Source organism: Salvelinus namaycush, unplaced genomic scaffold (genome assembly GCF_016432855.1).
Source record: "Salvelinus namaycush isolate Seneca unplaced genomic scaffold, SaNama_1.0 Scaffold169, whole genome shotgun sequence".
NCBI classification, from domain to species: Eukaryota; Metazoa; Chordata; class Actinopteri; order Salmoniformes; family Salmonidae; genus Salvelinus; species Salvelinus namaycush.
The window spans coordinates 276,298-293,092 of record NW_024058441.1 but is presented as its reverse complement, the minus strand read 5'-3'; the positions used below and the strand labels follow the sequence as shown (position 1 = coordinate 293,092).

The 16,795-nt window shown below is 41.2% G+C and overlaps 1 protein-coding gene across 1 annotated transcript; it reads left to right on the top strand.

Moving 5' to 3' along the window:
* Positions 1 to 428: 428 nt before the first annotated feature.
* LOC120037307 (gastrula zinc finger protein XlCGF57.1-like) lies at positions 429 to 16,307 on the top strand. The gene is made up of 2 exons (XM_038983473.1): positions 429 to 650; positions 14,176 to 16,307. The coding sequence occupies exons 1-2, from the start codon at positions 429 to 431 to the stop codon at positions 15,682 to 15,684; spliced, it is 1,731 nt and encodes a 576-aa protein (XP_038839401.1). The 3' UTR covers positions 15,685 to 16,307.
* Positions 16,308 to 16,795: the final 488 nt, after the last annotated feature.

The window sequence follows — 16,795 nt, the reverse complement described above, 5'->3', positions numbered from 1 at the left end:
GATATCAAGATAGGAACGGTCTTGGAAGCAATAGCAGGCCATTCAGCCGAACTACAGGAAGTTGTCAAGCGTGTTGATGAGGCGGAAGAGTTGCTACTGTGGAAACTTCCACTACATCAATGGACACTAAGATAAAGGCGCTTGAGAAACAGGTGCGCAAAATGGCCCGCGCACATTGAAGACTTCTTGGATAACTGAGGACGCAGATGCAATATCCGTGTGGTGGGACTCCCGGAAAATACTGAAGGGACACATTCGGTTAAATTCTTTTGAGGAATGGATTCCTGGCTACCTACAAATGGATACTAAGGCTGGACGTGTGAAGCTGGATAGAGCTCATCGCTCTGAAACATCGATACCTCGGTCCCAACCAGCGCTCACGACCAGTGGTTAGAAAGTTCCACAACTTCACCGACAAGCAGCGCATCATGGACACGGCCAGATGCATTGGTTCTGACGATATTCAAGGTCCAAGGGTCTCATTCTTCAATGATTACTCCGCAGCGGTTGTACGAAGACGCAAGGCATTTGATGAGGTAAAGGCTCAACTCAAGAGAATGAAGATGGACTACGCACTGCTGTACCCGGCCACATTGAAGATTATGGTCAACGGAACGCCTAAGAAGCTTTACACACCTGAAGAGGCTGCTGTGTTTATTGACTCTCTCGGGTAAATAACTCTGCACCTTTGCAGCATTGGATAACTTTTTTATTCAAACCTGGTCATGAAGCAGTGATGTGGGTCATGAAGCAGTGATGTGAGTTCAAGTGGGTCATGAAGCAGTGATGTGAGGTTCTCAAGTGGGTCATGAAGCAGTGATGTGAGTTCAAGTGGGTCATGAAGCAGTGATGTGAGTTCTCAAGTGGGTCATGAAGCAGTAATGCGAGTTCAAGTGGGTCATGAAGCAGTGATGTGAGTTCAAGTGGGTCATGAAGCAATGATGTGAGTTCAAGTGGGTCATGAAGCGGTGATGTGAGTCCAAGTGGGTCATGAAGCAGTGATGTGAGTTCAAGTGGGTCATGAAGCAGTGATGTGAGTTCTCAGGTGCTCTTGTTCAGGAACATTTGTATTATTTGTCTTGCTACAGTAATGGCCACCATAGCTCAGACTGAGATCTGTGCTAATCTATATTGGTGCCCAGGCTTGGTGGAGGAGCCCCAATCTTCTTTTTATTTTTTTTATTTAAATATTTTGAACCTTTATTCAAGTCAGTTAAGAACAAATTCTTATTTACAATGACGGCCTAGGAACAGTGGGTTAACTGCCTTGTTCAGGGGCAGAACGACATATTTTTACCTTGTCAGCTCGGGGATTCAATCTTGCGACCTTTCGGTTACACTAGGCTGCCTGCTGCCCCATTGGTTTATCATATGTATAAACGACGAGGCTATAGAGTGCTTACGCAGACTTAAGAGTCTACTTTGGAGAGTTGAAATCCCCTGTATGTTAGCTAGCGGGAAACCCCCCCTTTTGGAACCTTACATGTTTATTTTTCTGGTGTAGTTGGTGTTCAGGGTTCATATAGTTTGTTAAGGCTCGGTGAGAATGAGGAGAGTTCAACACATGGGGAAAGATACCACCCTGTGTTTACACTAGGATTCAGTCTGCATATTGGTTGGTCAAAGTGCAAAGTGCACAGTAACAGACTGTGTTTATGTACATGGAACATTAGAGGGAGCTTAAATCCTAGCTACCATTCCTAATGTCATCCTGTTTCAGCCGTTCAGAGCTACCGTTCCTAATCTCATCCTGTTTCAGGCGTTCAGAGCTACCATTCCTAATGTCATCGTGTTTCAGCCGTTCAGAGCTACCATTCCTAATGTCATCCTGTTTCAGTCGTTGTAGATCTTCTATCTCCCCTGATATCCTTCAACCCTGATCTTCTTCTTCTCTCTCTGCATCAACCACTACCTGTCCACTCCAAGCGTCTCGGAGACAGTCCAGAGGTTTCTAGTTGTTCTTAATTGTTTTTAATATTGGTAACGGCATTGAGTCTATCCATAGTAATCATAACTGTAGTTTGTGTATTTTAAACAACTTACATCTGAAGTAAAGACATTCATGCTCAGGTTTATATCAACACACAATCTCCATGTGTTTCAATGCAAACGGGGCTTAATAGGAGCATATTGGGCTTAATAGGAGCATACTGGGCTTAATAGGAGCATACTGGGCTTAATAGGAGCATACTGGGCTTAATAGGAGCATACTGGGCTTAATAGGAGCATACTGGGCTTAATAGGAGCATACTGGGCTTAATAGGAACACACTGGGCTTAATAGGAGCATACTGGGCTTAATAGGAGCATACTGGGCTTAATAGGAGCATACTGGGCTTAATAGGAGCAAACTGGGCTTAATAGGAGCATACTGGGCTTAATAGGAGCATACTGGGCTTAATAGGAGCATACTGGGCTTAATAGGAGCATACTGGGCTTAATAGGAGCATACTGGGCTTAATAGGAGCATACTGGGCTTAATAGGAGCATACTGGGCATAATAGGAGCATACTGGGCTTAATAGGGGTATACTGGGCTTAATAGGAGCATACTGGGCTTAATAGGAGCATACTGGGCTTAATAGGAGCATACTGGGCTTAATAGGAGCATACTGGGCTTAATAGGAGCATACTGGGCTTAATAGGAGCACACTGGGCTTAATAGGAGCATACTGGGCTTAATAGGAGCATACTGGGCTTAATAGGAGCATACTGGGCTTAATAGGAGCATACTGGGCTTAATAGGAGCATACTGGGCTTAATAGGAGCATACTGGGCTTAATAGGAGCATACTGGGCTTAATAGGAACGGCAATGATTTATTTATTGTAATTTACATTCTGTATAGAGGCTGCTTTTTGTGCTCCTGTACCCTTTAAGCCCACCTGAGAGAATTGTCAAATTTACAAAAAAAAGGCATCTATGTATAACAATGCAAGGCTTATTTAACAGTAAAATAAGTCAAAATGCATACAACCATTTAAGCCTGAGATCTATTATCTTGTTGTGGTTTACGTATAATAAGTTACGTTGCTACTGTTTATCTATATCCAGGTTGTATCACAACGGGCCGTGATTGGGAGTCCCAATGGGCGGCGCACGATTGGCCCAGCGTCGTCCGGGTTTGGCTGGTGTAGACCGTCATTGTAAATAAGAATTTGTTATTGCCTAGTTAAAATAAAGGTGAAATAAAAATGTTTAAAAATGTGATATCACTTGAAAGTATTAATTGAAACGCCTATTTCCAAAGTGTTCCTCAATGGTAAAAACAATAACATATAATGATTAAAAGACAAGACAAAATTACAAACAACCATAAATATATTCATTTATATTGACATCCTAAAAAGTGACACTGTCCACTTTTACTTCTCCCTAACCTTAAAAATCAACCATATTCATTTCACATTAAAACAATCTATTAATTGCACATCATACCAATCCTTCAAATAATCCACCTGACCAGCCATAGGGGCACAAGGGGCAGTGGAGTGGTTTCTCTTACTTAGACAACCTTGTCCAAGTGAAAAAATTTGCCTGCTATTTTAACTATTTCTTTGCTTGATCTCCAAGGGGAGGCTGTTCCACAGACAAATGCCTGTATGGAAAAAAAAATTCTCCTCGCAGTACTGTTTACTGTTGGGATTTTACAAGACATAACACCAGCTCTGGTATTGTGACTGTGTTGGTTATTGACCATGTCAATGTTCTTGGGATTTTACAAGACATAACACCAGCTCTGGTATTGTGACTGTGTTGGTTATTGACCATATCAATGTTCTTGGGATTTTACAAGACATAACACCAGCTCTGGTATTGTGACTGTGTTGGTTATAGACCATATCAATGTTCTTGGGATTTTACAAGACATAACACCAGCTCTGGTATTTTGACTGTGTTGGTTATTGACCATCCATATCAATGTTCTTTTTCCATGTAACCTGGGGCACGGTCATTTTAAGATGTCAAACATATGATCAAGTTTAAGTTGGTCCACTCTGGACTCCAAAGGCAACAAGCCCATTTCCCGGAACTCCTGTTCCCCTATGTGGGTCCTAGGGGGGACATTCAGCATATACCAGATAATATTATGTGGGTCCTAGGGGGGACATTCAGCATATACCAGATAACATTATGTGGGTCCTAGGGGGGACATTCAGCATATACCAGATAACATTATGTGGCTCCGAGGGGGGACATTCAGCATATACCAGATAACATTATGTGGGTCCTAGGGGGGACATTCAGCATATACCAGATAACATTATGTGGGTCCGAGGGGGGACATTCAGCATATACCAGATAACATTATGTGGGTCCTAGGGGGGACATTCAGCATATACCAGATAACATTATGTGGGTCCTAGGAGGGACATTCAGCATATACCAGATAACATTATGTGGGTCCTAGGGGGGACATTCAGCATATACCAGATAACATTATGTGGTACTAGGGGGGACATTCAGCATATACCAGATAACATTATGTGGGTCCTAGGGAGGACATTCAGCATATACCAGATAACATTATGTGGGTCCTAGGGAGGACATTCAGCATATACCAGATAACATTATGTGGGTCCTAGGGAGGACATTCAGCATATACCAGATAACATTATGTGGGTCCTAGGGGGGGACATTCAGCATATACCAGATAACATTATGTGGGTCCTAGGGGGGACATTCAGCATATACCAGATAACATTATGTGGGTCCGAGGGGGGACATTCAGCATATACCAGATAACATTATGTGGGTCCTAGGGGGGACATTCAGCATATACCAGATAACATTATGTGGGTCCTAGGGGGGACATTCAGCATATACCAGATAACATTATGTGGGTCCTAGGAGGGACATTCAGCATATACCAGATAACATTATGTGGGTAATATGGAGGACATTCAGCATATACCAGATAACATTATGTGGGTCCTAGGGAGGACATTCAGCATATACCAGATAACATTATGTGGTACTAGGGGGGGACATTCAGCATATACCAGATAACATTATGTGGGTCCTAGGAGGGACATTCAGCATATACCAGATAACATTATGTGGGTCCTAGGAGGGACATTCAGCATATACCAGATAACATTATGTGGTACTAGGGGGGACATTCAGCATATACCAGATAACATTATGTGGGTCCTAGGGAGGACATTCAGCATATACCAGATAACATTATGTGGTACTAGGGGGGGACATTCAGCATATACCAGATAACATTATGTGGGTCCTAGGAGGGACATTCAGCATATACCAGATAACATTATGTGGGTCCTAGGAGGGACATTCAGCATATACCAGATAACATTATGTGGTACTAGGGGGGACATTCAGCATATACCAGATAACATTATGTGGGTCCTAGGGAGGACATTCAGCATATACCAGATAACTTTATGTGGGTCCTAGGGGGGACATTCAGCATATACCAGATAACATTATGTGGGTCCGTGGGGGGACATTCAGCATATACCAGATAACATTATGTGGTACTAGGGGGGACATTAAGCATATACCAGATAACATTATGTGGCTCCTAGGGAGGACATTCAGCATATACCAGATAACTTTATGTGGGTCCTAGGGGGGACATTCAGCATATACCAGATAACATTATGTGGGTACTAGGGAGGACATTCAGCATATACCAGATAACATTATGTGGGTCCTAGGGAGGACATTCAGCATATACCAGATAACATTATGTGGGTCCTAGGGAGGACATTCAGCATATACCAGATAACATTATGTGGTACTAGGGGGGGACATTCAGCATATACCAGATAACATTATGTGGGTCCTAGGGAGGACATTCAGCATATACCAGATAACATTATGTGGGTACTAGGGAGGACATTCAGCATATACCAGATAACATTATGTGGGTCCTAGGGAGGACATTCAGCATATACCAGATAACATTATGTGGGTAATATGGAGGACATTCAGCATATACCAGATAACATTATGTGGGTACTAGGGGGTACATTCAGCATATACCAGATAACATTATGTGGGTCCTAGGGGGGACATTCAGCATATACCAGATAACATTATGTGGTACTAGGGGGGACATTAAGCATATACCAGATAACATTATGTGGCTCCTAGGGAGGACATTCAGCATATACCAGATAACTTTATGTGGGTCCTAGGGGGGACATTCAGCATATACCAGATAACATTATGTGGGTACTAGGGAGGACATTCAGCATATACCAGATAACATTATGTGGGTCCTAGGGAGGACATTCAGCATATACCAGATAACATTATGTGGGTCCTAGGAGGGACATTCAGCATATACCAGATAACATTATGTGGGTCCTAGGAGGGACATTCAGCATATACCAGATAACATTATGTGGTACTAGGGGGGACATTCAGCATATACCAGATAACATTATGTGGGTCCTAGGGAGGACATTCAGCATATACCAGATAACTTTATGTGGGTCCTAGGGGGGACATTCAGCATATACCAGATAACATTATGTGGGTCCGTGGGGGGACATTCAGCATATACCAGATAACATTATGTGGTACTAGGGGGGACATTAAGCATATACCAGATAACATTATGTGGCTCCTAGGGAGGACATTCAGCATATACCAGATAACTTTATGTGGGTCCTAGGGGGGACATTCAGCATATACCAGATAACATTATGTGGGTACTAGGGAGGACATTCAGCATATACCAGATAACATTATGTGGGTCCTAGGGAGGACATTCAGCATATACCAGATAACATTATGTGGGTCCTAGGGGGGACATTCAGCATATACCAGATAACATTATGTGGGTACTAGGGGGGACATTCAGCATATACCAGATAACATTATGTGGGTCCTAGGAGGGACATTCAGCATATACCAGATAACATTATGTGGGTCCTAGGAGGGACATTCAGCATATACCAGATAACATTATGTGGTACTAGGGGGGACATTCAGCATATACCAGATAACATTATGTGGGTCCTAGGGAGGACATTCAGCATATACCAGATAACTTTATGTGGGTCCTAGGGGGGACATTCAGCATATACCAGATAACATTATGTGGGTCCGTGGGGGGACATTCAGCATATACCAGATAACATTATGTGGGTCATAGGGAGGACATTCAGCATATACCAGATAACATTATGTGGGTCCTAGGAGGGACATTCAGCATATACCAGATAACATTATGTGGGTCCTAGGGGGGACATTCAGCATATACCAGATAACATTATGTGGGTCCTAGGGAGGACATTCAGCATATACCAGATAACATTATGTGGGTCCTAGGGGGAACATTCAGCATATACCAGATAACATTATGTGGGTCCTAGGGGGGACAATCAGCATATACCAGATAACATTATGTGGGTCCTAGGAGGGACATTCAGCATATACCAGATAACATTATGTGGGTCCTAGGAGGGACATTCAGCATATACCAGATAACATTATGTGGGTCCTAGGGTGGACATTCAGCATATACCAGATAACATTATGTGGGTCCTAGGGGGGACATTCAGCATATACCAGATAACATTATGTGGGTCCTAGGAGGGACATTCAGCATATACCAGATAACATTATGTGGGTCCTAGGAGGGACATTCAGCATATACCAGATAACATTATGTGGGTCCTAGGGGGGACATTCAGCATATACCAGATAACATTATGTGGGTCCTAGGGGGAACATTCAGCATATACCAGATAACATTATGTGGGTCCTAGGAGGGACATTCAGCATATACCAGATAACATTATGTGGGTCCTAGGAGGGACATTCAGCATATACCAGATAACATTATGTGGGTCCTAGGAGGGACATTCAGCATATACCAGATAACATTATGTGGGTCCTAGGAGGGACATTCAGCATATACAGTTGAAGTTTTCATACACTTAGGTTGGAGTCATTAAAACTCGTTTTTCAACCACTCCACAAATTTCTTGTTAACAAACTATAGTTTTGGCAAGTCGGTTAGGACATCTACTTTGTGCATGACACAAGTAATTGTTCCAACAATTGTTTACAGACAGATTATTTAACTTCTAATTCACTGTATCACAATTCCAGTGGGTCAGAAGTTTACATACACTAAGTTGACTGCGCCTTTAAACAGCTTGGAAAATTCCAGAAAAGGATGTCATGGCTTTAGAAGCTTCTGATAGGATAATTGACATTTGAGTCAATTGGAGGTGTACCTGTGGATGTATTTCAAGACCTTCAAACTCAGTGCCTCTTTGCTTGACATCATAGGAAAATCGAAAGAAATCAGCCAAGACCTCCACAAGTCTGGTTCATCCTTGGGAGCAATTTCCAAACTCCTGAAGGTACCACATTAATCTGGACAAACAATAGTACGCAAGTATAAACACCATGGGACCACGCAGCCGTCATACCGCTCAGGAAGGAGACACGTTCTGTGTCCTAGAGATGAACGTACTTTGGTGAGAAAAGTGCAAATCAATCCCAGAACAACAGCAAAGGACCTTGTGAAGATGCTGGATGAAACAGGTACAAAAGTATCTATATCCACAGTAAAACGAGTCCTATATCGACATAACCTGAAAGGCCGCTCATCAAGGAAGAAGCCACTGCTCCAAAACCACCATAAAAAAAGCCAGACTACGGTTTGCAACTGCACATGGGGACAAATATCGTACTTTTTGGAGAAATGTCCTCTGGTCTGATGAAATAAAAATAGAACTGTTTGGCCATAATGACCATCGTTATGTTTGGAGGAAAAAGAGGGAGGCTTGCAAGCCGAAGAACACCATCCCAAACGTGAAGCACGGGGGTGGCAGCATCATGTTGTGGGGGTGCTTTGCTGCAGGAGGGACTGGTGCACTTCACAAAATAGATAACATCATGAGGAAAGAAAATTATGTGGATATATTGAAGCAACATCTCAAGACTTCGGTCAGGAAGTTAAAGCTTGGTCGCAATGGGTCTTCCAAATGGACAATGACCACAAGCATACTTCCAAAGTTGTGGCAAAATGGCTTAAGGACAACAAAGTCAAGGTATTGTAGTGGCCATCACAAAGCCCTGACCTCAATCCCTTAGACCATTTGTGGGCAGAACTGAAAAAGCGTGTACGAGCAAGGAGGCCTACAAACCTGACTCAGTTACACCAGCTCTCTCAGGAGGAATGGACCAAAATTCACCCAACTTATTGTGGGGAGCTTGTGGAAGGCTACCCGAAACGTTTGACCCAAGTTAAACAATTTAAAGGCAATGCTACCAAATACTAATTGAGTGTATGTAAACTTCTGACCCACTGGGAATGTGATGAAATAAATAAAAGCTGAAATAAATCATTCTCTCTGCTATTATTCGGACATTTCACATTCTTAAAATAAAGTGGTGATCCTAACTGACCAAAGACCAGGAATTTTTACTAGGATTAAATGTCAGGAATTGTGAAAAACTGAGTTTAAATGTATTTGGCTAAGGTGTATGTAAACTTCAGACTTCAACTGTACCTGATATTATTATTTTGCACAACCTGCATTCTCTTTTTCTGCTTTTATGATAGCCCACTATACCAAGCAGAGCAGGCATAATAACAATGACACTGAGTCAAGGTTGAGACAAGCAGTTTCTTAACTTTAATGTTAAAGTGTCTAGTGTTACAATATAAAAATTTCAATTTGTTTGCCATTTTTAGAAAGAATTTTAGCAGCAATCAGGTCTCCAGAAAGGGATTGATCTAGGGACACACCAAGATAAGATACACTTGTTTTAAATTCAATCTCCTTGCCTGCACAGTTTACTGTTATCTTGTCAGCCCTAAGCAATCTACATTTTGTTCCAAACAATATTGATTCAGTTTTTCCAAAATTTTGTGACAATTTGTTGTCGGACAACCAATTTCAAACAAAATGCAATTCCTTACTCAGGGTCTCCTCTATGTAAACTGTATCCTTCCCTGATACCAGTATGGCTGAATCATCAGTATAAATTTTACTGTATCTGGCATATCATTTAAGTATATAAGAAATAAGAAAGGCCCTAAAATTGATCCCTGCGGTACTCCACAGGATATTTATTTGGCCTCTGACAGAACATCACCAACATTACATACTTGTGTTCTATTGGTCAGATAAGACCTAAACCAATTCACTGCTACATCACTTAGACCCATGCATGTCAGTTTCATCAGGAGAATATCATGGTCCAAAGTGTCAAAAGCTTTCTGAAAGTCTAACATGACCATACCTGTATAGTTCCCCCTTCTCACTTTCCTGCTTAATGAGGTCAAAAGGTGGATACGGCAAGTATCCGTGGAATGAGCTGTTCTAAAACCAGATTGGAGGTCATAAAGAAGTTTGGTGCTCAAGAAGGTATCCCTCAAGTTGATTAAAAATCTCTCAACAACTTTAGATAAGGTGCTGAGGTTTGACACAGGCCTGTAGTTTCCTACATTTTGTTTTACTGCTCTTCTTGTGGAGCGGAACCACCCAGGGGCTGTTTTTGAGATCCTTGGGAAATGTATCACTTCTAATAGAAAGGTTTTACAATATGCGTTATCATTTTAGCAGTGACACCAAGCACTATCCTTTATGAATCTTGCAAGAAGGTTATCCAGCCCAGTTGCTTTGTTGGTGCTCTTTAAGCATAGTAGATTGTTAACTTTGTCCTCTGTTATCATGCACAGCTCAAACAAATCCGTTGTGATACCTTTGCTATGGTAAAAGTTGTTAATGAAAGACTGGCAATAGTTTCCAGAGCAGATGTTAAGAAGTTACCCCAGAGATGAGGCTATAGTGGTAAAAACATTTTTAATGTTTTACATTTTCACCTTTGCCTGGTCATAACATAAAACACCATTAATATCCAGGCCAATACTACAGGATTTTACCTTATGGGGAGTTTTTGAGCCAATGTCCTTTAAAATGTTCCACAGTTTACGAGGCTGATGTAAGGTGTCATTAACGGCGTCTATATGGTGTTTTTGATTTGGCCTTATCCATTTTGTATCTTCCCTGATTTGGCCTTATCCATTTTGTATCTCCCTGATTTGGCCTTATCCATTTTGTATCTCCCTGATTTGGCCTTATCCATTTTGTATCTCCCTGATTTGGCCTTATCCATTTTGTATCTTCCCTGATTTGGCCTTATCCATTTTGTATCTTCCCTCGGTTCTACAGTTAATATAACCGTCATAATCTTGTTGTAGATTTTGTCCTTCTGAATCTGGCCAGGTAGCGATCCCTTTTCCTTATGAGGTCTAAGGTCTCGGAAGTGATCCATTTCCCTGACCGCTGTTTGATTCTAATTTGTTTCACCGGAGCCAGAGAGTCGAGTGCAGACAGAAACAGATCTTTAAAAAGATACCAAGCTTAATCGACATCGTCACAGTTTAGTACATGAGACCAATCCAAAATTCCAAGGACCTCTAGAAAACGTTCTTTTGAGTATTGTTTCATAGACCTTCATGTATTTATTACCTGCCTCTAGTAGTATTTTGGATGTCTTACAGGTACAGTAGGTTACCATACGATCACTAAAACCAATATTTAAGACTCCTGACTGACAGACGTTCTCTTGATCTGATACAATAATCAAATCCAAAGTTGATTTACTGTCAATACACTCCCGGGTTGGCTCAACAATCAGTTGTTTTAGTCCAAATAACTGATTTAAAGTTATACAGGGCATTTACTAGTGTACTTTTCCTAGGTGGTAACTGCACATTTGTATTGAAATCGCCACGCAGAATACATTCCCTATCAGCCAATACATTGTGATCACAGCAATTCGATTCAAGTAAATCATAGAAATGATTCTGCTTAGAAGGCCGATAGCAAACACCAACAAGTATAGGACGACATTTAGGAAGAAGTATTTCTACCCATGCAACCTCAAGACCATCCGTTTTCAGATCTGAACGAGGGTTAAAATGCACATCCTTCCTAGTTAAAAAAAAAAACACACGCCGCCACTGTTTCGTTTTCGGGTCAATTCTACGAACGCTACAACCCGGCAGCTCAACCTCATCGTCCTCAGTTGACCCGTCGAGTCATGTCTCAGTCACAGCAACTACTTCATCCCGGGAGTTAGAAGCAAGGAGTTTTAATTCCTCTCATTTCGGCAGCAGGCTCCGTGCGTTCACATGGACAAAAAGGAAGTCCTCTCCAATTGAAACAAGTCAAACGTGTCATTTTCTGTGCCCCCCTACTACTGATACATCCACTATCTCATATAGATTACACTCATCATCCCTGCTTGTGTCCGGCACAATATGAAAGGGAAGCTTTCCATCCACTATCTCATATAGATTACACTCATCATCCCTGCTTGTGTCCGGCACAATATGAAAGGGAAGCTTTCCATCCACTATCTCATATAGATTACACTCATCATCCCTGCTTGTGTCCGGCACAATATGAAAGGGAAGATTTCCATCCACTATCTCATATAGATTACACTCATCATCCCTGCTTGTGTCCGGCACAATATGAAAGGGAAGCTTTCCATCCACTATCTCATATAGATTACACTCATCATCCCTGCTTGTGTCCGGCACAATATGAAAGGGAAGATTTCCATCCACTATCTCATATAGATTACACTCATCATCCCTGCTTGTGTCCGGCACAATATGAAAGGGAAGCTTTCCATCCACGTCTTCCGGTGTCGGTGGAACGGCAGTTTGGGATCATCACCATGTTTGAATTGTAGAATAAATCAGAAAACGCCAAACTAATGGCTAGAGCCATAATAGATCGATATAATAACAAGATGCAATCATTTAGCTGTTAGTGAGAAGAGCAAAAATCTATAATGATGATTATTGTAAATGTTGAAACGAATTGGTCCAATCAAGGCAGAAGCTTTCTCAGCATTACAGCAAAAAAGATGGAAGGGGAAGGAAGTAGATCTATTATTTTGTTGTGGTTCACCAAGTTATGTTGCTACTGTATTGACTGACACGTGGTACGACTGCTAGCATGAAAAACCCATCTGTTCAATGAGCAGGAAATAGTCATTGCCCAAGTGAAAGGGAAAGGAAGTAGTATGTCATCATGTGCATATATATCAACACATTCATATCTTCATTTTATATCAAGTGTTATCACTCTTCTGACAAGGTTCTAAAAATATCTGGAAAATGTGTTTATCTTGAGTGTCACCACAACACAAGTTTCTTTTTTTTCAGCTTTGAAATTGTCAACGAGTAGAAACATACACAACTGTCAATAACTTAATAATAAAACATCTGATTGGCTTAGAATTAAAAACTGGTATGGATACAACAACCACATTAACTGGTTGAAACATGAAATAGAAGAACATTTTAATATTTTTTTATTTATTTATTTGAATCCAAAGTTGGAAGTGGGCTTAATAGGTACACTGACCCTAAGCTTGTTTTACTCCATTATTTGTAAACAATGTAGGCCTAATTGTAAACAAAGACTTATTCACTCAACATGGTTACAACTATAATTTTGCATCCATAGCGCTGTCAATGAATTTGAGTGGTTACATTTCTCTAACCCCCATCCCTCAGCTTTATACCAAAACTGTGGCAGGGTGCCCACTTTGTGGCAGGATGTTGTTTTATACCAAAACTGTCAGGGTTCCCACTTTGTGGCAGGATGTTGTTTTATACCAAAACTGGCAGGGTGCCCACTTTGTGGCAGGATGCTATTTTATACCAAAACTGTGGCAGGGTGCCCACTTTGTGGCAGGATGTTGTTTTATACCAAAATTGGCAGGGTGCCCACTTTGTGGCAGGATGTTGTTTTATACCAAAACTGGCAGGGTGCCCACTTTGTGGCAGGATGTTGTTTGAACTGCAGATTGCCCCTTTCGGTCTAGTAGCCTGCCAAATAACAATAATGTATCCTATACTGACTAGTCTATTTATCCATTAGGTCTAATATATGTATCCTATACTGACTAGTCTATTTATCCATTAGGTCTAATTCATGTATCCTATACTGACTAGTCTATTTATCCAATAGGTCTAATACATGTATCCTATACTGACTAGTCTATTTATCCATTAGGTCTAATACATGTATCCTATACTGACTAGTCTATTTATCTAATAAATGCATAACACCAATATATGTAATAGTGTTTATATTAGCCTCAAAGCGCTACAGCCACTCTGTGATGCCCTTTTATTGAGATCTAGTCTAGATTAAACCTCATAGGAAGACAGTTTTATCATGTGGAGGTTTCATTCCGGTCTCTCTGTTTAACCAAATACTCTCTTTGACAGGAGAGAGACCAGACTCTCATTCTGAAAGCGGGAAGAGTCCTTCAGAAGAACCAGACGCAGAGACATCCAAACCAGCAAGAGCACACCACTGCTCCCAGTGTGGAAAGAGATTTATACGGTTAGGGCACCTGAAAGAACATATGAAAACACATACAGGGGAGAAGCCTTTTCACTGCTCCCAGTGTGGAAAGGGTTTTGGACAGTCGGGGCATCTAAAAGTGCATGAAAGAAGACACACTGGAGAGAAGCCGTATCAATGCTCCCAGTGTGAAAAGAAATGTTTCTCACCAGGGGACCTGAAGTCACATGAGAGAACACACACACAGTCTTTAGAGAGGCCTTTCCAATGCTCTCAGTGTGGAAAGAAATTTATCCAGTCATCGCATCTGAAAGAGCATGAAAGAATACACACAGGAGAGAAGCCTTACCAATGCTCTCAGTGTGGAAAGGGTTTTAGATACTCAGGGCATTTAAAAGTGCATGAAAGAACACACACTGGAGAGAAGCCGTATCAATGCTCCCAGTGTCAAAAGGGTTTTTTCTCACCAGGGGACCTGAAAAAACATGAGAGAACACATTTAGTAGAGAGGCCTTTCCAATGCTCTCAGTGTGGAAAGAGATTTATGCAGTCATCACATCTGAAAAAACACAAGAGAATACACACAGGCGAACAACCATTCCAATGCTCTCATTGTGGAAAAAGTTTTACCCGTTTAGGGAACTTGAAAACGCATGAGATGACACACACAGGAGAGAAGCCTTTCCACTGCTCCTTCTGTGGAAAATGTTTTACCCATTTAGGGAACCTGAGAATGCATGAGATGACACACACAGGAAATAAGCCTTTTCACTGTTCCCAGTGTGGAAAGGGTTTTGGACACTCAGGGCATCTAAAAGTGCACGAAAGAACACACACTGGAGAGAAGCCATATCAATGCTCCCAATGTGAAAGTAAATTTTTCTCATCAGGGGACCTGAAATCACATGAGAGAACACACACTGTAGAGAGGCCTTTTCAATGCTCTCAGTGTGGAAAGAGTTTTACCCGGTTAGGGAATCTGAATATGCATTTGAGAACACACACAGGTGAGAAGCCATACCACTGCTCTGACTGTGGAAAGAGATTTATCCAGCTAGGGGACCTGAAATCACATGAGCGAACACACACAGGAGATAAGCCTTTCCAATGCTCTCAGTGTGGAAAAAGTTTTGCCTGGTTAGGGAACTTGAAAATGCATGAGAGAATACACACAGGAGAGAAGCCTTTCCACTGCTCCTTGTGTGGAAAGAGTTTTACCTTTTTAGGGACACTGAAAAAGCATGAGATGACACACACAGGAGAGAAGCCTTTCCAATGCTCCCAATGTGGAAAGAGTTTTACCCAGTTAGTGAACCTGAAAAGGCATGAAGCAACACACACAGGATAGAATCCTTTCCAGTGTCCTCAGTGTGGAAAGACATTTTCCCAGTCAGAGGACATGAAATCACATAAGAGAATAGAGGCTGTGTTCTGACTTATAGTTTTGACAAACTTTTTTGTGCTTTGGTTTATGCTACATTAAATAAAATTGTATGTAAGAAAAAAAAATAGGCTTACTTTTGTTCTTAGTTAATTTTTTCTCGAAACATGTTCACATCTAAAATTAGAATATATTTTGCATGTATTTGATTTTGATTATGAATTTTTATTGACAAATATAAACCCTTAGTGTTCATTATATGATTTGGATATTGTTATTTAAAAAAATAAATGTAATTAATCATTAATGTGCTTTTCTTGATTCTGACCTTAAACCTCTTGAATTTAGTCGTTGTGTTTATCATTGAGTTCATTTGTGTAGTAGTTATCCAGCTCAACGTGTGTGATAATTAGATGACATTGTTCTGATAACATTGATAAAGTTGTTGACATTGATAAAACATTTACTACCTCAATGTAGTGGGCCATCAGTACTGTTCCATCAGATACAACACAGGTGCTGATTTGTAAAAATGATTTGATTATTTCAACATTTATCTGAATAAAAGTAAAAGGGATATTTTTTTTTAACTGTGTGGATGTTAATTTTATACACCTACATCGATGTATTGTTACACCATGTAGAAGCAGTATAGACCTAGTCTGTTCATTATATACATCTACATGATGTATTGTTACACCATGTAGGAGCAGTATAGACCTAGTCTGTTCATTATATACATTTACATTTACATTTAAGTCATTTAGCAGACGCTCTTATCCAGAGCGACTTACAAATTGGTGCATTCACCTTATGATATCCAGTGGAACAACCACTTTACAATAGTGCATCTAAATCTTTTAAGGGGGGGGGGGGTTAGAAGGATTACTTTATCCTATCCTAGGTATTCCTTAAAGAGGTGGGGTTTCAGGTGTCTCCGGAAGGTGGTGATTGACTCCGCTGACCTGGCGTCGTGAGGGAGTTTGTTCCACCATTGGGGTGTCAGAGCAGCGAACAGTTTTGACTGGGCTGAGCGGGAACTGTACTTCCTCAGAGGTAGGGAGGCGAGCAGGCCAGA

Excerpts from the sequence above, each read along its gene's own strand:
- LOC120037307 (XM_038983473.1), top strand. The coding sequence starts at position 429 with ATGGACACGGCCAGATGCATTGGTTCTGACGATATTCAAGGTCCAAGG. Across the intron at positions 651-14,175 it reads ACACACCTGAAGAGGCTGCT|ATTAAACCTCATAGGAAGAC; the intron begins GTGTTTATTGAC and ends GATCTAGTCTAG.